The following is a 20,630-nucleotide window of genomic DNA, read 5'->3' as shown; positions in this document are numbered from 1 at the left end:
AAGATCCCTGCCATCTACGTGTTGTGTGTTACCTAAACAAAGTAATAATAGTAATTAACATATATTGCCACTGTGATTTTGCGTCCAGTTCCAATGTATGGGGGTTTTTCCATACCACCAAGCAATTATCGGACACCAGCTGGGTGTCCTGCAGTTCAACTGAATTCTGACACTAACTGGGGACAGCGTCGGATTCCACAAGTTAAGGGTTCAGTAGTCCTAAAAGACTGCCCGCCCTCACCCCCAACTTTAGACACCAATCCCAAGTCCAGGTTGTCACCTGAGCTTCTGACGTCCAGCTATAGATCAGAGGGTCCAATGAACTTCTTAGGTTCAGTTAGTTCACTAGAGCAGCTCACAGAACTCAGAGAAACATTTTACTTACCAGACCACCGGTTTACTATTACAGGATATAACTCAGGAACAGCCAGATAGAAGAGATGCATAGGGCAAGGCATGGGGAAAGGGCGCGGAAATTCCATGCCCTCTCCAGGAGCACCACCCTCTCCAGTCTCAGAAGCTCACCAAACCCTGTCCTTCTGAGTTTTTATAGTGGCTTCTTACACAGACATGACTGATTAAATCACTGGCCATTGGCAATTGATTCAACCTCCAGCCCCTCTCCCCTCCCTGGAAGTCAGGGGGTGGGATTGAAATTTCTAACCCTCCAATCACGTAGTTGGTTCTCCTAGCAACCAGCCCCCATCCTCAGGTGTTTTCCAAAAGTCACATCATTAACATAACAAAAGATCTTTATTGCTCTCTAAGGAAGTTCCCAGAGTTTTGGTAGCTCTGTGCCAAGAATGAGGTCAAAGACCAAATATATATAAATTACAATATCACAGCCACTATCCTAAATACCTTAGATGTATTAACTACATTAACTTATTTAATTCTAATAACAGCTTTGAGGGAAATGCTATTCATGTTTCCCAATTTACAGGAAACTGAGGCACAGAGAGGTTAACTAACTTGGCCAAGGTCACACAGACTGTAAGTAGAAAGGCTGGGGTGTGATCCCAGGTAGCCTGTCTCTGGAACTGTCCTATGGGAGTATACACCAGGAAAGGAAGCAGAAACACAGAAAGGGAAAGGGGATATTCACTAGAATGTAAGTTCTGTGAGGGAAGGGCCTCTGTATGCTTTTGTTAACTGTTTTCTCTTCAGTACCTAGAGAAATGCTCGGAACGTAGTAGAATAACACCCAGCATAAACATTAAATGTTTGTTCAACCTGCAACCAACTTTGCAGCCCCAGAGTCTGAAGATATGTACAATGGACTAATAATAATCACCTTCACTAAGCACATATGGCCAGAGCAGCCTGAAGGGAAGCATCAGCTTCAGAGAGTGGTCCATAGAGGGTGGAGAAAGGGTTTTTAGAAGTAAGAAAGATACACCTCGTTTCCACCGAGCAAAGCCCAGGCAGGAGGGAGGGCAGGGTGCTGCTTGCCTCTGGGTGAGGAGGGAGAGGATTTGGGAGCAGAGCAGGAGCTCTGCTTGGCTCAAGGAGCAGCGTGGCAGAAGGTGGAGAGGTGGAGGTGAGAACACCAGACAGTGTAGTGTGACCTGAGCTGCAAGGGACGGAGGCAGGTAACAGAAAATAAGAGGCGGGCAACTGACATATATACACTAATAGGTATAAAGTGGATAACTAATAAGAACCTGCTGTATAAAAGAAATAAAATTCAATTAAAAAATAAAATAAAATTGAATAATAAGAAAAGTTAAAAAAAAAAAAAAAAGAAAAGAAAAGAAGAGACCGGCAATATGGTGCATCAGGTAACCGCAAGCACCCCCTGAAGGGCCTGCTGACTGAGGGTTCCTGGCTTGAGTCATGGGTACAGTGTTTGGGAGGCTTTGTAGGGTTTTAAGAAAACAGTGTTTTACTACAGAGTGTTGTAGTGATGAGAGCCCTCTGGACACAACATGCAAGTTTGCTGCTAGAAATAAGCATGGTTAAGGCTAGCCTTGGGTTCCGATGCTTGCTCTGCCATTTTCCTGGAACAAGTAGTTTAACTTCTGGAAATGTACATTTCCTTATCCCTGAAAAAGAAATTAGACCACCTACTTCAGAGGATTGTTGTAAGGATTAAATGATTAAAGACTTGTCAATGCCTACTACCAACCTTACAGAGAGCAAGCGCTCAACAGATGCATTATTATTATTGTTATTGTTATTATTGATATTTACCAGCCGGCCCACCAACCTAGTTCAGGAAAACTCCAAATCATCATCAAATTGAACAATAGCTGCTACATTTCACTCTGAAGCAGACTATGTGTAGCTTCCATGAAAGGTTGATCCTGAGCCAGCTCTCCAGAATATTGATCCCTGAGACTTTGGATTTGGGGCTCATGTCTGAAGCTATCCTCACCTTCTTATTATGTAAGGCAAGTCCCCCCCACCAACAGCACGTGGGCCTCTTCTTTTACTTCACATCCAGTTGCTTAGGAGGATAACCCAGGGCCCCACAGGCTGAGTTTCATGGATGCCATAGCCTATATTTTAAATTAAATATCTGAAACATTCCCTCTATATTTAGTGAAAGTTCATCAAACAGTTTTTGAATCGGGCGTTATTGGAAAAATAGAAATTTTATTTTCTTTACTTAGGACATTTTTATAATCATAAAAAGTATAATAGAAATACTGGGACTTCCCTGGCAGTCCTGTGGTTAAGACTCTGCGATTCCACTGCAGGGGTTGTGGGTTCGATCCCTGGTCAGGGAACTAAGATCCCACATGTCAAGTGGTGTGGCCAAAAAAATCCAGAATTATAGTAGAAATATTTTGTATAACTTTGTATTACTTTTATAAATGGAAAAAAATAATTAGAATTTTAAATACATTTTAAAAATATAATAATAGTAATGAATGATTGATACTATGAGTAAAAACACAAATGAAAAGGGAAAAATCGAAACAAGTGATGCCCAGGACTTGAATCCTAAATCCATTTGGGCCATGAAAAGGAAAAAGCTAGGAGATAGAAGGACTTCTTCAGGAGGGAGTAATGCTGTATGATTTTAAAATAATTTTTAAAATTCAGGTGAAGTCTTGTGGGAAATTAAGATTTCTTCATTTGGGGGAGAAATGGGAACCCTTAGCACGTGAAGATACATCTCTGTTCTGGGCATGTTTAATGTGTACTCACAGCATGACATCACTGGGAGCGCAGCGGTGGGGAAGGGGAATGCGAGTCTCCACTGGGGTGTCTGAGAAGGCCTGAAGGAAGGCAGGTCTGTTGGAGTCACCATGGGAACATTTTTTAGCAGATGCATGCGGCACTATTTTAATAAGCAGATCAGCCAGATCCCTCTCTCTGCGTATACCAAGATAGAGCATAGGGGCTGCCCCATGACCTTCCTGGAATTCATTTCAGGCGATTTATTTATTATACAGGTCTAATCTATGCAGAAAATGGTGTGGGGTGAAATGTGGGAAAACGTGTTCCAGTTTTTTTCTGTAGGACCTTATTGTCAAAACATAATTCTAACTGGATGAAAAGCATTATAGAGAGCCATCTGTTTTCCTTCTGGCTGCTTCTTTCCTTTCTCTTTTCATTCCATTTACACGTGAGTTTGAAGCAGAGAGAAAAAGGGAAAAGATACTGCTCCTGGTCCCCCTTTTTCCTACTCAAGCCCTGACCATGTGGAAATCCTGCCGGGCACGTATGGGGTGCGGGTGGGGAACCCACCCTGGAAATGCTCTGAATCCCCTGTTCTCCAGACTCCATCCTGTCCCTCAACTCAAAAACTCTTCCATGTTGATTTTAGCATTTCAAGGTTGAATCCTATCTTCCCGCCTTCCCACCACAATCAAAACTTGACTCAAAAACAATATGCTTTAAATTGATTTTCAGTGACAAATAAAGGAAGGTGGCCAAGAGCAGGAATTGTAATGGTTAGTGATTATGCCTCTATTTGAGACGGGACCTTTGCTTCCGTGCTTCCAGTTTAAGGCTGGAGACAGAGGTGCACAGAAGAAAACTCCCTTGCTAGGCTCCAGCTCCCGGCAGCCTCCCGGCAACATCCAGGTCTCCTGGCTCTCAGCCCGCTGTCCTTTCCTCTGCTTCAGCACCTCTCCTGTCCTACATTCCAGGTCACTGGCAGTGCTGTAGAGAGCTTCATTAATTATGAGAGTCTTGCTGTGTCAAATGGATTACAAATGGAACCACCTGTGTAGAGCCTGCAAAGTTACTGACAAAGGCTAAAAGGAGATGGGAAAGTGAAGGACAAGCATCTTCTAAATGCAGGCTGTAATCAGACAAAACACTGCAGAAATAATTTAAGCCTGAAAGACAGTTTCACCTTTTCCAAAATTCTGACTTCATGAATGCTGTGCAGTGTGTCAATACATTTACTCTTGTCTAGAATTCGGTTGGTGGTACCATGCATTAGAGTCTGTCTGAAGTGGATCAGTCAGGAATTGCAGCTGTTCTAGAACGAGCCCCCTCCCACAGACAGTCCTACTCCAGACTAAACTGGGTCTAGGAACAGTTCCCCCATTCTCTACACCCCTGATCCACTCCAGTCTGGACGTGCATAACTAGAACCAACCTAGCCATAGCAGGCGGAAGAGTTCTCTGGCATCCGGCTGAAGAACACTGAGCAGTTATGCCACCTGCTAGCCTGGAGATGACTTTTTAGGTCCTTGCCCAGCACCTCGTATAAAGACTTTCTGTGCCTCAAGTTGGTGTCTGAATGTCATTCTGGGCAGTTTTTTGTTTTGTTTTTTAATTAATTTATTTATTTTTGGCTCCGTTGCGTCTTCATTGCTGCACGTGGGCTTTCTCTAGTTGTGGCGAGCGGGGGCTACTCTTCGTTGCAGTGCGTGGGCTTCCCATTGTGGTGGCTTCTCTTGTTGCGGAGCATGAGCTCTAGGCTCACGGGCTTCAGTAGTTGCAGCACTCAGGCTCAGTAGCTGTGGCTCGCGGGCTCTAGAGCACAGGCTCAGTAGTTGTGGTGCATGGGTTTAGTTGCTCCACGGCATGTGGGATCTTCCCAGACCAGGGATCGAACCCATGTCCGCTGCATTGGCAGGCAGATTCTTAACCACTGTGCCACCAGGGAATTCCATTCTAGGCAGTTTTACTGGTTACCCCAGATCCTTTGCAATCTCTACAACATTTGCCCAGGATTCAGCGTGACATATGCTATACCCCCACCCCTCTCCTCCAATCTAATCCACTCATCACTGATCACACGTCAGTTTCTAAATACATTACTCTAATTATGTTGAGCCACTACTCACAAATTTGATGTGTCTACACATTGTCCATTGAAGGAAAAACAGACTTCTCACCTCATCATTCCTTGTCCCCACCATCATCCAACATGCGATAGTCACTTACAATATGCCAGATTCTGTGTCAGGTGCTGGGGATGACTCTCCCTAGAGGCTTTCCATCTCAACAGGACAGAATGGGATGAGAATCACCTGGGAAGCTTTTTCAAATGACATAAGCCTCCCCTTGCACAGATTGTGATGGAGCCTTCAGGGTATGACATGTGAACTCTGGAAACAACTAACACACACACACACACACACACACACACAGAGATAACACACACACACAGATACACACACACACACACACACACACACATACTATTGGAAAGACAAAAAAAAAAAATAGCGCTTAAAATGCAACCATTAGTTAGATACAGGTTGCTACAAGGGCATATTGGATTCTCACCTAGTCAGATTTTAGTTGTAAATGGGGAAGGAGAATTTCTTTTTGGAAAGTATCTGAGCTGAGATTTTTTAGGATAAATTGAAATTAGCTAAAGAAAAAGATGTAAAGAAGACAGTCTAGGCAGAAGATTCTGAATGTGTGAAGGTGTCTGAGGGGATGACAGATCAGGGCATTTTGATGAACTACAAGCACTTCATTATTTGGGAAAGTGGTTAGAAAAGAGGCTTAAGGGCTTCCCTGGTGGCACAGTGGTTAAGAATCTGCCTGCCAATGCATGGGACACGGGTTCGAGCCCTGGTCTGGGAAGATCCACATGCCACGGAGCAGCTAAGCCTGTGCGCCACAATTACTAAGCCTGCGCTCTAAAACCCACAAGCCACAACTACTGAGCCCATGTGCCACAACTGCTGAAGTCCACACACCTATAACCTGTGCTCTGCAACAAGAGAAGCCACTGCAATGAGAAGCCTGCGCACCACAACAAGGAGTAGCCCCCAATCACCGCAACTAGAGAAAGCCTGCGCACAGCAATGAAGACCCAATGCAGCCAAAAATAAAATAAATAAAATAAATAAATTTAAAAAAAGAAAAGAGGCTTAAGAGAGCGACTAGAGGGAGTCTTTCAAGATGGCAGAGGGGAAGGACCTTGAGCTTACCTCCTCTCGTGAACACACCAAAATCACAACTAACATCTGAGCAACCATCGATAGAAAAGACTGGAACCTACAGAAAAAGATCTTCTACATCTAAAGGCATAAAGAAGAAAGCACAACGAGACGGTAGGAGGGGTGCACTTGAAATATAATCAAATCCTTAACCTCCTACCCACCGCACCCCGCCTTGGGTGACCTTGCAGAGGCTCTCCCACAGGAGTGAGAGTTCTGAGGCCCACATCAGGCTTCCCAGCCTGGGGGTCTGGCATCGGGAAGAGTTGCCCCCCAGAGCATTTGGATTTGAAGGCCAGCGGGGCTTATTTGCAGGAGCTCCACAGGACTGGGGGAAACAGAGACTTAACTCTTTTTTTTATAAATTTATTTATTTATTTATATTTATTTTTGGCTGTGTTGGGTCTTCGTTTCTGTGCAAGGGCTTTCTCTAGTTGCGACGAGCGGGGGCCACTCTTCATTGCGGTGCGTGGGCCTCTCACTGTCGCAGCCTCTCCTGTTGCTGAGCACAGGCTCCAGATGCGCAGGCTCAGTAGTTGTGGCTCACGGGCTCAGTTGCTCCGCGGCATGTGGGATCTTCCCAGACCAAGGCTCGAACCCGTGTCTCCTGCATTGGCAGGCAGATTCTCAACCACTGCACCACCAGGGAAGCCCAGAGAGACTTAACTCTTAAAGGAATTGCACAAAATCTCACGTGCACCAGGACCAAGGGCAAAAGCAGTAGCCTCATAGAAGCCTGGGCCAGACCTACCTGCTGGTCTTGGAGGGTCTCCTGGGGAGGTGGGGGGGGAGGGGGTGGCTGTGGCTCATGCTGGGGCCATAAAAGCTGGTGGCAGATATATTGGGGATTATTCATCGGCATGAACTCTCCTTGAGGCAGACATCTTGCTTGGGTCTTTAGTACCAAGACCTGGCCCCACCCAACAGCCTGTAGGCTTCAGTGCCGGATGCCTCAGGCCAAACAACTAACGGGTGGGAGTACAGCCCCACAGCCCCATGCATAAGCAGACAGGTTGCCTAAAGACTTCTTGATCACACAGCCTGCCCACCAGAGGGCCAGGACCCAGCTCCACCCACCAGTGGGCAGGCATCAGCGCTTCCTGCCAGGAAGCCTACACAAGCTTCTAGACCAGCCTCACCCACCAGGGGGCAGAAATCAGAAGGAAGAAAACTGCGATCCAGTAGACTGCAGTCTGCAAACACAGGCCAGACACTACCCTGGGACCGCTGGCCCCTGGCCCTTGGGTGAGTGCACTGCTGGGACCCATAGGACGTCTCCTACAGAAGGCTACTTCTCCAAAGTTGAGAAACGTAATTAACCCAAAATGAGGTGGCAGAGGAATGTGTTTTAGATGAAGGAACAAGATAAAACTCCAGAAGAATTAAGTGATGTGGAGACAGGCAATCTACCCAAGAAAGAGTTCAGAGTAACGATTGTAAAGGTGATCCAAGAACTTGGGAGACAAATGGATAAGTCAGAAGGATTTTTTAACAAAGAGTTAGAAAATATAAAGAACAACCAAACAGAGTTGAACAATACAATAACTGACGTGAAAAACACACTGGAAGGAATCAATAGTAGAGTAAATGAAGCAGAATGGATCAGTGAGCTGGAAGACAGAGTAGGGGAAATCACTACTGTGGAGCAGAAAAAAGAAAAAAGAATGAAACGAAATGAGGACAGTGTAAGAGACCTCTGGAACAACATTAAGCACACTAACATTCGCATTATAGGGGTCCCAGAAGGAGAAGAGAGAGAGAAAGGGCCTGAGAACATATTTGAAGAGATAATAGCTGGAAACTTCCCTAACCTGGGAAAGGAAACAATCATCCAAGTCCACGAAGCATGGAGAGTTCCATACAGGATAAACCCACAGAGGAATATGCCACGACACATTGCAATCAAAACGACAAAAATTAAAGGTAAAGAGAAAATATTAAAAGCAGCAAGAGAAAAGCGACAAATAACATACAAGGGAATTCCCATAAGGTTATCAGCTGATTTTTCAGCAGAAACTCTGCAAACCAGAAGGGAGTGGCAGGATACATTTAAAATAATAAGTGAACAGAGTATCTGTCAGGCAAGAGCTGCTGTGATGGTTTATGATGATGCCAATAAAAAGTGGGTGCCAGCTGGTGGTTCAACGGGGTTCATCAGAGTTCATCTATATCATCATACAGGCAACAACACATTCAGAGTGGTGGGCGGGAAGATTCAGGACCAGCAGGTCATGATATATTGTGCCATTCCTAAAGGGTTGAAGTACAATCAAGCTACACAGACCTTCCACCAATGGTGGGATGCTAGACAGGTGTATGGTCTCAACTTTGGCAGCAGAGAAGATGCCAGCGTCTTCGCAAGTGCCATGACGCACGCCTTAGAAGTGTTGCATTCACAGGAAACAAGGCCAACATTGCCTAGACAAAATTCACAACTACCTGCTGAAGTTCAGAATGGCCCATCACAAGAAGAATTGGAAATTCAAAGAAGGCAACTACAAGAACAGCAATGACAAAAGGAGCTGGAGCGGGAAAGGCTGGAGAGAGAAAGGAAGGAAAGGGAGAGATTGGAGAGGGAGAGGTTAGAAAGGAAAAGGCTGGAGCGGGAGCGACTGACTAGAACAGGAGCAGCTGGAGAGAGAGAGACAAGAAAGGGAACGTCAGGATCGTCTGCAGCAGGAGAGACAAGAGCGGGAGAGGCTGGAGAGACTGGACCGGGAAAGGCCAGAAAGAGAGCGGCAAGGGCAGCTAGAAAGGGCGCAGCTGGAATGGGAGCGAGAGCGAAGAATGGCAAATGCCGCTGCCCCTGCCTCTGTGGAGACTCCTCTAAACTCTGTGCTGGGAGACACCTCTGCTTCTAAGCCAGGCTCGCAGGCAGCCTCTCAGCCGGCCCGAGACTCCAACCCAACAGGGCATTGTCTTGGGACCACCTACACCTCCACCCCCTCCTCCACTCCCACCAGGTCCTGCCCAGGCATCAGCCGCGCTCCCTCCTCCCCCAGGATCCCCTCCACCCCCTCCGCTTCCGTCCTCAGGGCCCCCGCCTCCGCCTCCTCCACCACCTCTTCCTAATCAGGTACCCCCTCCTCCCCCCCCACTTCCTGCTCCTCCCCTCCCGGCATCTGGATTTTTTTCGGGATCCATGTCTGAAGACAATCGCCCTTTAACTGGACCTGCAGCTGCAGTTGCTGGAGCAAAACTTAGGAGAGTGTCACGGATGGAGGATGCCTCCTTCCCAAGCGGAGGGAACACCACTGGTGTGAATTCGGCCTCATCTAAAACAGATACGGGTCGTGGAAATGGATCCCTTCCGTTAGGGGGTAGTGGTTTAGTGGAAGAAATGAGTGCCCTGCTGGCCAGGAGGAGAAGAATTGCTGAAAAGGGATCAACAACAGAAACAGAACAAAAAGAGGACAAAAATGAAGATTCAGAGCCTGTAACTTCTAAGGCCTCTTCAACAAGTACACCTGAACCGACAAGAAAACCTTGGGAAAGAACAAATACAATGAATGGCAGCAAGTCACCTGTTATTTCCAGATGGGATTCCCCAAGGAAAAATCAGATTGTTTTTGACAACACGTCCTATGATTCATTACACAGACCAAAATCTGCGCCCTCGTCACAGCCCAGTGCCAACGGAGTCCAGACAGAGGGACTGTACTATGACAGGCTGAAGCAGGACGTTTTAGTTGAAATGAGAAAAGAATTAACTAAGCTAAAAGCAGAGCTCATTGATGCAGTCAGGCAGGAACTGAGCAAGTCAAATACTACATAGAGAATCAAACTAAGGAGAGATAGGACTTTAATCTGGAGAAAGGGAAAAAAAACCTACAAAGAACAACTGTAGTAACAACAACAAAACCCTTACATTTTGTGAGCTGTAAGAAGAAAACGGAGACAAAGCAGGGAAAAAACAACATACTTTGAAAGCCTTCAGACATTACTACCCTGGTGATAAGCTGTTTCCCTCCCAGTTTGCTGCTTTTTTCTGACCTTTACAACAGGATGGAAGAGAGTCGTATAGGAGTTCCTGCATCAGTTATGCAGAAAATACTGAATCTATCAGGCAAGATCACCATGCATTGAAATATTTTCATGTCAAGAGAAAATCGCACATTTTCCAGAATCCATTGCTAAAATAAAGAGGAGAAAGGCTTGAGAAGTTTTTTTTCAGAGAATGGTGATGAGGAATTTAGCAAGTTATGCTATTGTATTGTAAATGTTTCTCTCAGGTTTGTCTTCCTATCATATTTGATATTCCATGAATAATTGAGTTCAGCCCTATGTAGGTTAAGATCATAAAATGTGGAACAAACAGAATTGTATGTGCTTTCAAAGGGTGATATTTATAAGAAAGTGTCCTAAAAATGATTTGTTCAGAGTGAGGAATTTTAGAATGATAGGAAGTCTCTCGAGTTTAGCCTTCATGCAGTTTTGTAGATTCAAACATAAAATTTGTCCATAATTTAAAGATTTAGATGCCTTCCTAAATTGTTACAATGCTTTACCAAATCTGTGACTCCTACATAACACAAACCAGTGGTCAAATGTAAAACAATATATTGTAGATTCACTGTAGGTTTTCAACCTTTTTTAGATTTATGCATGTGGACATTTTTATAATGTAATTATAAATTATAAAATTTAAAAACCACCACAAAACTAGCTTTTTTAAATTGCAGACAGTAATGCATGTCAAACTAATATGTAGTGGCCTTTTCAAGGCCTAGTCCCAGGGAAAACATTTTGTAGAGTATAGGGGAGTGGAAGGAAGGGAAGGAATAATTTTTTATTTAAAGTTAATTTCTGCACTATCTTCGTTCTCAGTTATCTGCATGAATAATAATATGGAATATTTTGTGACTTTAATTGGTAAATATGTTAACAGCATCAAGTACTTAATCTTTTACATCATGTCTTCAGCTATTTGTATTTTAACTTGAGTAAGTTCAATGGTCTGAAACATGATTCTGAGCTTCACATGAATTACATCTTACTGTGGAACTCAAAAGTTCCATCCCTGAATTTGGCAGTTATTACCTTGGCGCCCTGCAGTTATACAGGTGTTCAGGTACACATTCCTGACTACAAAGCTGCTTTTGACTCTTATGTTGAAATACTAGAAAAGTAACAGTGATGGCAGCAATTAAGGTCACAGAAATCATTAGATAAAGGGAAAACAGTGAGGGGGGTCCTGCATAATTTTCTTTTAATAAATAAAGTGAGATTTAGGTGGTGGGAAGAAGGAACTAGATACTCTACTTATCACCGTGTGTACATGCGTGCGTGCGTGTTTGTGTGGGCACTCACGTGTGTGTATGTTATCCACTCCCTTTTCTTTGAAACTTCTAAGATTAAAATAGGGGAGAAATCCTGTATGTTGCAATGATAGAATTTTTTGAAATTTTAGGAAATCAAAATTCTCCAGGCTCTCCATCTTGATTTATGCTTGAGTTATTATGTGCCATATTTGCTTTGAAACTTTTGATTATCAGTAGTTTTACTAAAATTTTGAAGAAATAATCCACTTTCATCTGCTATCTAGATTTCTTAATCTAAGTTCTTAAAGACAGAACTTGTTGATAGCATAGTTTTCTAAGTGCTGCAAGTTTGCAGCCATTACCACTTCAAAGAGGTTTGAATGAGGGAATTTTCTTCCCTTGTTAAAATAGTTCTGTTTCTGTAGAAACTTCATTTTTAGATCTGTGATGGATGAGCTATCATAATTCAAGTATACAGTTCTTTTTTTCTATCAACTATTCATTGTCATCCAATAGTGAAGACATTAAAGATGCAGCGAGCTTATGAAGTACTACTTTTTAAAAGAAATAGGTGGCATTTTCATCTTTATTATTGTACTTTTGGTTATGCAAACACTTTGATGATACAAATGTTTATGTCCCCCATAAATCTGCTCAGAAATCACTTTTGATTTTGTTGATTAAGTTAAACAGTCTATAGTAGGATAGAGTACTGGGTACAAGTGGTCCAAAGTAAGATAAAAGACTGTAGTAAAAATGCTAGATCTTAAAAAAGAAAGTGGTTTATGCACTAAATGTTTTGTGCCTTGGTCTAATATTAACATGACGTCTGTGTAAAATGACAGAAAGAACCAGTGTTGAATCACGTTTTATTTCCTGTCGTTCTGCATTATCCCAGATTGCTAAATGTGTTCTTTCCAAGAAGTTTGATTGAATTACTGTATACATTTACTGTCCTATGTGACAGTTTTGTCATTGTTAGAGATTTCAGTAATTAAAATGGGAAACAGAAGCTTAGGTTATTTTCCTTATCAAAACTATGTTCCTTGGAGGCACAATATTATGATGGTTTTCATGCTCTTGTACATCGGATGTCTTAAGCTGAGTGCAGTTTAGGGGATCCTTTCTAATTACGGGAAGGTACTTCTTTCCTTCAACACTGTGATCTGACCTGTGACAAATCTGTACTATACACTATGTAAATGGCTAACAAGTCAATTGCAAACCAACTGAATGTACAAATCTTAGTGCTGGTGCTGAAATCTCTTCAGAATAGTCACCATGATCTCAAAGTTTGTTTCAAAATTTTGCAAGCATCAGGTGTCAATCAAAACTGAAGATGAAACACTAATGAATGTTGAATTCTCATGCTTTAGGTGTACTTCCTTATTAGAGTTTTTTGTTCTCTGCTATTTTTGCCGTACTGTTCATTTAAATTTCCTACATGCTAACTTCGTTTGTGCGATTGAAATAAAATTGCAGTATATGTAAAAAGAAAAGAGAGAGAGAGACTAGAGAGGTTGGGGGAGGCCCCTCTAATTCACGTTAAGAGGTTTGGACTTTATCCTGAGGTCACTGGAGGGATTCAGTTAGTAGGCAAGTACAATAAGACAGGTGAGAAATGCTTACAATCTGACCTAAAGACCGGGGCTTGGAGAAGAGGATATGACCAGTTGGCTGATGTACATAAGGCCAAGGCAGAATCAAGGATGAAACCTGGGTTCAGACTTGGAAAGCAGAGTGAATGATGGTGTCAATCACTAAATTAGAACAGAGCGGTACCAGTAGAGGTAGAGGACAGGACAGTTGAAGTTCTGGATGTGGGGGGACTCCAAGAGCAATGCCCAGTGGTTGTGATGGATGTGCACGTCTTATGCTGAGGTGAGACATGCGAGCTAGAAGGACAGGAAATACAGATGTAAACACCAGCAGCGTAGTGGTAATCGAAGCCCTAAAAATGGTTGAGACCACCCATGGAGAGTACATAGAGAAGAGCCCTGAAATACCAAAATGTAAGGCTTGAGGGGAAAGAAGAGCAGTTTACAAACAAACTGAGAAGAAACTCAACATAGTATAATAAGAAAGTTGCACGGAAGGAATGGCTGATAGTGTGGGGTAGTTCAGCTAGATAAGAACTGAAAGTGTCCATAGGATTTAGCAACAAGGGAGTCACTGGTGAGGTTGGCCAAAGTAGCTTACTTGGAATTGGGGGCCCGGAAGCCTAATTAAGGAGGGTTGAGGAGTAAGTGGGAGCTGAAGAGCTGGGCAGAAAGGGTAAATTTATTAAGTCTTTCATAAAGAGTTGCTCATAGAATGGTGGCTAAACAGGGTTGGAAGCAGACAATGTACCAAGGGCTATAGCAATTGTTTGGAAGCATGAAGGAAGGTAGGAGCACGGAGCAGTCTGAAAAGACTTTTCTGAAAAAAGAGATGGTGTGTGTAAAGGCAGGGAGGCAAGGGAAGGAATGGTCTTATTTAGGGAATTCTAAGTAGTTCTATTTTAGACCATCCCCTCCTTCATATGCCTTTCATTCCAGCCAGACTGGACCATTTACTTGGACCCAAATTCAGGCTGCCTTTGACCTCCCTGTCTTTGACCTGCCCTGACCTCCTCCTTTGACACTGCTTTCTCCATCCCGAACGCCTGCCCCCCTACTTCACCAAATGTCCAAGTTCTCCCCATACCTTGTAACCCAGCATGAACACCAAGGCCCCAGGAATTTTCCACAAATGTCTTCTTTACAGATGGGAGTAATTTCCCCCTCTGGGAATTCTCAAAGCATTGTATTTGTATCTCTGTAATGGCATTTCTCATGAAGGCTCCTAGTTACTCAAAGATCCCTGAGGCCAAGGTTCACCTTTCTCTTTGGACCCATCTCGTATTACCCCCAGCACCTGACACAGAGCCCTGCACTTCAGAGAGCTTTGATTAATTCAGTGGTTCTCAAAGTGTGGTCTCAGGACCAGCCGTGTCATCAGGTCCAGGAACTTGTAAGAAATGCAGATTGCCTGGCCCACCCCAGACCTACTGATTCAGAAATTCTGGAGGTAGGGCCAGCAATCTGTGCTTTAATAAGCCCTCAGATGAAGCTGATGCATTTTATGTTTGGGAACCCTGGGATTAGCTGAAGTTCTCCTTTTTTAACAGATTAGAAATGTGCAACTGCAGTTCCATTATAAACACTCCTCTTGACTTAGAGAACATAGCTTTAAACTCAAACACTCAGTTTATTATTTGAAAACTTCTCATGTTCATGTCCTTCTGTTTCTTAACATATCATTTATGTAAAAAATCTTTTATTGGCAAAAGAAATTTGAGCGATAGAGAAATGGTATTACTGTACCTTGGGGGACTCCAGCATCCCTGGCTTTAGTAGGGATTAAACATTAAACATCCAAGAATTAAACATTAAATGACTGGGGTTTGAATTTACTGATGGCTGAATACCCTACTCTCCTTTTCTTTCACTTTCTGCTATGCTTTCCTGCCTCCTCTTCCCTTTCTCACTTTTTATTTTCACATTTAAAACTCTCCTAAGTTACAGTTCTCTGAGGGTATGCACTTTGGAGAAAAGATACCATAAAAGTCTCAAACATTTCCAATAAAAATCAAAGATTTCCCAGCAAGTTCAGATGGATTAGCGCAGAAAGTTTAGAATGAGTGGGGAAACATCCCATTTTGCTCACATTCTGTTGACAGCCCCTCACTTCAGAGACAGGATTTCAGTATGTGGGAAGACATCTTTCCTTAGCTTTGAATTGACTTCAAGCCATTCCAGGCAGACTTACTGCTCAGTGAATTTCAGCATTTACTGCAGGTGTCAGCCTCCTAGAGTGTAGAAAGCTGCTCTGAATTTCTGCCAAGAATTTTTGAGCTTTTGTGTCACCTCAGCCCTAGGTGATTATCAGACAAGCTCCAGGCTAGGCAAAGGTGTCACAAATGCTCAACTAAGGTGCCCCAAACCAGCAGTCGTCCTTAATAGGCAGTCTGTCCTTCGCTTAACATCTGAGCACTTTCTCATCAATCCTAACACTTCCTATTCACTTATGAATGCTATATACGTATGTGTGTGTGCATGTGTGTATATAGCACTCACGTGAATGTTTTATATATATATATATATATATATATATATATATATATGAAAAGAAGACTGAATGAGGAGAATTTCAATAGCACAAAGGTTTTTTGATTCACTGTAATGAATGCACAGATACAAGGGTCAGTCTTGATACAAATCTCATAATACCTGTGTGCTTTTAATATCTGAAAAATAGAGAATGGGAGCAAATATACCACCACAGCACACACGTGCACACTTTCTTTGTAAATACAACATACCAACGTATGTAGACATTTCCTCATGTAGTGGGAACGATACACATCAGAATTGCATTTTATTGTATAATATATAAATACCAGTGAGGTCACTTCCAAGTCTCTTAAATGACTGAAGAAAGGCAAGCATATAGGGAATTCAGGAAATAAATGGGAATTCAGGAAATAGATCTCCAAGTCTCATAGAAATAGAAATAAGATTTTTCTTTCCTATTAGTATCTTCATAGTTTTGGTGATTCTGTTCCAAGGAAGCATTAACTTCCAGTTGAACCTGAGTTTTGGGAAGTATAGTCAGTATTCAAAGAGATACCAAAAAATAAAATTCTTTACCGTTCAGGGTCTGCTGTATCTTGGCCATATCCAATTAGGTTAAGTTCACTGGTCATTTGGTGGTTAAAGAAGTAAGAGTCCTAAAAATGATGAGAGAGTATGGTTATCATTTCTATCTGCTCCAAATATATTATGATTCATCTCAGTTATTCTTCTGAGAAATCAGGCTTATATATAGGATTTGACATTGCTTTCAGCATCTTAACTATTTGGGGCAAGTTTAACTGTAAAAGAGAGATGTCCTATTTTTTTGCCTCAAAATGTTGACATCCAGATTATAGTGAATTATTTTTCACTGTGAAAAAGACAGAGTCCTGTTTTTCTCCACATAAGCAGAGTGTGAGTATTAAGAGAGGATTTTAATCTGGGGAGCCTGGAGGGGGAGGCTGTGTTTGATTAATCTGATGTGCCCAGCTGGGGCACCTGTTTTCTTCCCTGGCTCTGACTTGCTACTCTAGTTTCATCTACGTGTGTAACATAGTGCAGCATTCCAAGGAACACTGTCAACTCAGTGGGTGATGCTAATTTACAAATAAATATGACACATGGGAGCCTTGGGGGATGGGGAGGGAAAGCCAGGGCACTTGGATGACAATTTATGTAAGAGGACCAGAAAGCCAGGACTCATTTGTTCCTGATAGTTTCCTGAGCGTCTAGGCTCTCAGTAATCAAGAAAACCAACCCTCATCTACAAGCCAGTTTTATTGAAGTGGGGCACAATTCTTCACTATATCAATCACTTCATCTGACTCCTGATTCTGGGCTCTTTTTCAAGGTCCTGCATCTTCAACATTAGGATGGGGAAAGGAGGGAACATTTTAGCTCTGCTCTGGGAGGGCAGTGCAACTAATCCCGGCAAAGCTTAGGTATATAAGAGTTGCCAGCCAACCAGCCATTTTGTTGCCCCTAGTTCCATTCTGACCATATCTTAGCGCTGCCCCAGCTAGCAATTTCCAGATTATTTCCCTGTGGTCCTTCTCCAGCCTCTGCAACCCACATTGGCCAGTTCCGCTCCAACAGGCTGTTTCTACCCACAGTCTCTGTCGAACTGCACTATTTCCCAAAAACCCAGCTCATTAAACTGTATTTGGTTTACTGGTTTATTTCTTTCTCTACTTGTCATCATATTAAAATTTTCAAACCACCACTTGTGAATTCAACAGCTGACAATCTTCTCTGAATGCCCTTGTGTGCAGATATCTATAGAAAGTGCTAGGGAAAGACTCAACGAGAAATAGCTGAAGCTTCTTCCCGAGGCATAAAGTAGGTGAATGGAGGTAAGACAAGGTCCTATGTAAAGGAAAATAGTTAATAATAGCTATATTTACTGAGCGTTTCCTCCATGCTAGGCACCAATGTCCTCACCCAAGCTCAATGGTTTTAATAGATTATTTCATTTAATTCTCACCTAGGGTAAGTATTACTGAGCCTTATTTTACACATGGAGAAAATGAAGCCTAACGAGCTTAAGTGACACTTTCAAAGTCACAGGACTAGTAAGTGGTAAAGTGTAGGAAAGAAGCCAGCTTTACTCCAAAGCATGGGCTTTTTCAAAGAAGTATACATCTCCCAAGTGAAAAACTGCCTCTAAGCAGTTTAGATTTAACTCTAAGCAGTGGTTCTCAACTGTGGGCTCTTTGCTTCACCCTCACCGCCACCCCAGGAACATTTGGCCATATCTGGGGACATTTTCGGTTGTCACAGCTGGTAGGGGAGTGCTACTGGCATCTAGTGAGTAGAGGCCAGGGACGCTGCTAAACATCCTACAATGCTCAGGACAGCCCCCAACAATAAAGAATGATCTGGTCCAAAATGTCAATGGTGCCGAGGCTGAGAAAGTTGGATTCGAAGGATGGTGGATTTTTAAGGCCAATTCATAAAAAAACACGTTGTTTTGTCTGTACCTCACTCATATGTACATTCTATCCCATCACAGATGACAGCAGCCTTCTAAATCTAACTCCCTACCCCCTGGTTAGAAGACGGAAGAGAAGGTTCTTTGGGCTGTGCTGTCTCGTCTCAAGCTAGGTGATTCCTCCTGGAAACCACCACTAGGAAGACCTGAAAATATCACTGAACCCGAGGACCTCCAGACAGCTGAACCACAGTTATTGGTTTTTGACTATGTTTTCTATGCTTCCTTATTACTTTTATCCACCTCCCGCTGCCCTTTGAAATGATTTTACATTTGAAAGCAGCTGCTGTCAAGAAAAAAAAAAAAGACAGATTCGAAAAGCAGGCTGTTTTTAAAAGGATTTTTAAAGCTGACATTGTGCATGTCTGCTCCAAACCACACCATGACAGATGCAAGAATTATGATTTTTAAATTATTTAAAGGTTTTTTAAGTATTACACAGAGAAAAATTATTTCATGTATAATAGTATATCTATAGCTCTTGCTGATCTCATGTCAACAAATGATCACATATGAGAGTCTTTAAATATAGAAATCTATTTAAAACTGCAAAACTGTTCAAAATCCAACCAATATTAGGAATAATATTATAATCAAACGTATACCACCTCAACCTATTGCTTTCTCTGCACTCATTTACGTTTAGTCTTCCACTCTGTCAGAATCTAAGAGCTTCAACGTAAAAATATCTTAATTTATAATGCAACAAAAACCATATATGAAAAGTATTTAAATTTTGTAAATACACAATAATCCTAATAACTGCCTACAATGCATATGGGCAACTAATTTCCTTTCGATCCAATGGTGTCTTTTTCAGCTTCTTGGAGAATGAAGTAATCCAGTTAGGAAATGGTGTAGTAACATATACCCTCAAATGTAAAATTGAGTATTATCATATTTTGTTCTAATTGAAATCTGAAGCATGATGTCTGCACATCAGCATAGTGTTAAATCTTATAGGGCATGCTGGAATTAGCTCAGATCGTAAAAATACTTAACATTTTACATTGTTAATAAAATGTTTTTAGTTAAGCTAAGCTTGTCTCATTTTAGATGACTATGCAGATAGGACTTTTCCAACGTGTACTTGGTGTCTTGTCTTATGCTTGGAATCTTAAAAGCAGGACACATTAAGCAATACTCTATTTTAGAAAGGAGGAAGCCACACACTTTGTTTTTCTGCTCACAGCTCTGCTGTGCTCTTCCTCCACTAAACTTGTAACATGATACAGATTTTGCTATATTTTCCCTTGTTCTTCCTTTGGCCCATGTCCCAGACAGAATTTCCCATGGGTTGAAAGATCAAGCCTTTGGACTTCTTTTCTTGTTTTCCATAGTCTGAAATTCCTAAAGTCAGATAAGAGGCACCAGAGACCAGCACAATAAAAGGATGAGCTATATACATGGTTTATCCAAGATGCATCTTTAATCCCAACCCAATAATTTCTCAGTATTTATGTGCACAGGCATTTATAAGTCCACCAGTATTTTGACCTGAAAAGTAAATATACTCAAGCTTTTAGCTTTAGTGAAGGGCAAGAGAGGTACAGACAAACTACTGGAATAATTATCATATTAGGTTGAATTATATGAAATTGCTGATATTTGACTGTTTTTGACCTAAAAAATAGCAGCTTCATATAGTTCAACCTAATATCTGATGTTGTGGAAATTATCCTTGAAATTGTCTTCTAGTTTTTTTGATTGAAAGTGAAAGGATTAAAGAGTTGGAAGAGTTCTCAAAAGGCGATGCATACCTCTATTTAGATCACACCAGCTGGTTGTTGGCCTTATTCTTGGAGTCCAGAGATGTATTCCAGTGAGTTGGCAATTGATGCATGGCTATAGGTATGACTAGCTTCATATCAAGACGTACCCTTGAAAGTTATACAAGAAAAATCACAATTTTCTAAATCAAATACTTGTAGTACAGTGTGGGAATATGCTATTTAAAAACTCCTATGGTGACTGCTCCTTTGCAAAGCAGGTAACCACTCCCAAATTTACCTGGTCCTCAAACCCTGATTTTCATAAATCAGGTTTGATTCAAGTTTAATATCCTTTCCTGAATGCCGTTCATTTTCATCCCATGAAGTTTAATTCACTTCAGGTCCATTGTTTTAGAAATTATGAAGGAGCCCAATCTGGCACGCTCTCAGCTCCCATCTCTGCCCTCTCCCACCTTCCACTATACTGAACCCTTAGCTTCAATCTAGTTCCTACTAAAAAAAATACATGCAGAGTTATTAACAGATAAGCCCAGCCTTGGTGTTCAGCACCTTCTTCTAAATGCGTGACCTAAATCACGTCTGCTTGGTTAATTTGTGCTCACTCTTGCCTTAGCCTCAGTGTGAAAGTAACACCTTCCGTGCAATTGTCCTTTGTACAACTGAAGACTGTTAATAAATTCAGGTCT

The 20,630-nt window shown here is 42.2% G+C and overlaps 1 protein-coding gene and 1 pseudogene across 3 annotated transcripts in view; both read left to right on the top strand.

Moving 5' to 3' along the window:
- RGS7BP (regulator of G protein signaling 7 binding protein) overlaps positions 1–18,334 on the top strand; it is a 126,649-nt gene extending 108,315 nt beyond the window's left edge. For both annotated transcript variants that reach the window (XM_082457372.1, XM_082457373.1), the window contains exon 6: positions 18,233–18,334. In XM_082457372.1, coding sequence (XP_082313498.1) covers positions 18,233–18,324 — 92 coding nt within the window. In that variant the 3' untranslated portion in view covers positions 18,325–18,334. The remainder of the gene's footprint in view (positions 1–18,232) is intronic.
- Positions 7,209–18,323, top strand: LOC309658478 (protein enabled homolog pseudogene; annotated as a pseudogene). The gene has a single exon. The product of its transcript is annotated as a protein enabled homolog pseudogene (transcript).
- Positions 18,335–20,630: the final 2,296 nt, after the last annotated feature.

This window comes from Balaenoptera physalus (assembly GCF_965194825.1).
Source record: "Balaenoptera physalus genome assembly, chromosome: 3".
Taxonomy (NCBI): domain Eukaryota; kingdom Metazoa; phylum Chordata; class Mammalia; order Artiodactyla; family Balaenopteridae; genus Balaenoptera; species Balaenoptera physalus.
The sequence above is the reverse complement of the archived record's forward strand: the minus strand, read 5'-3'. Positions and strand labels throughout refer to the sequence as shown.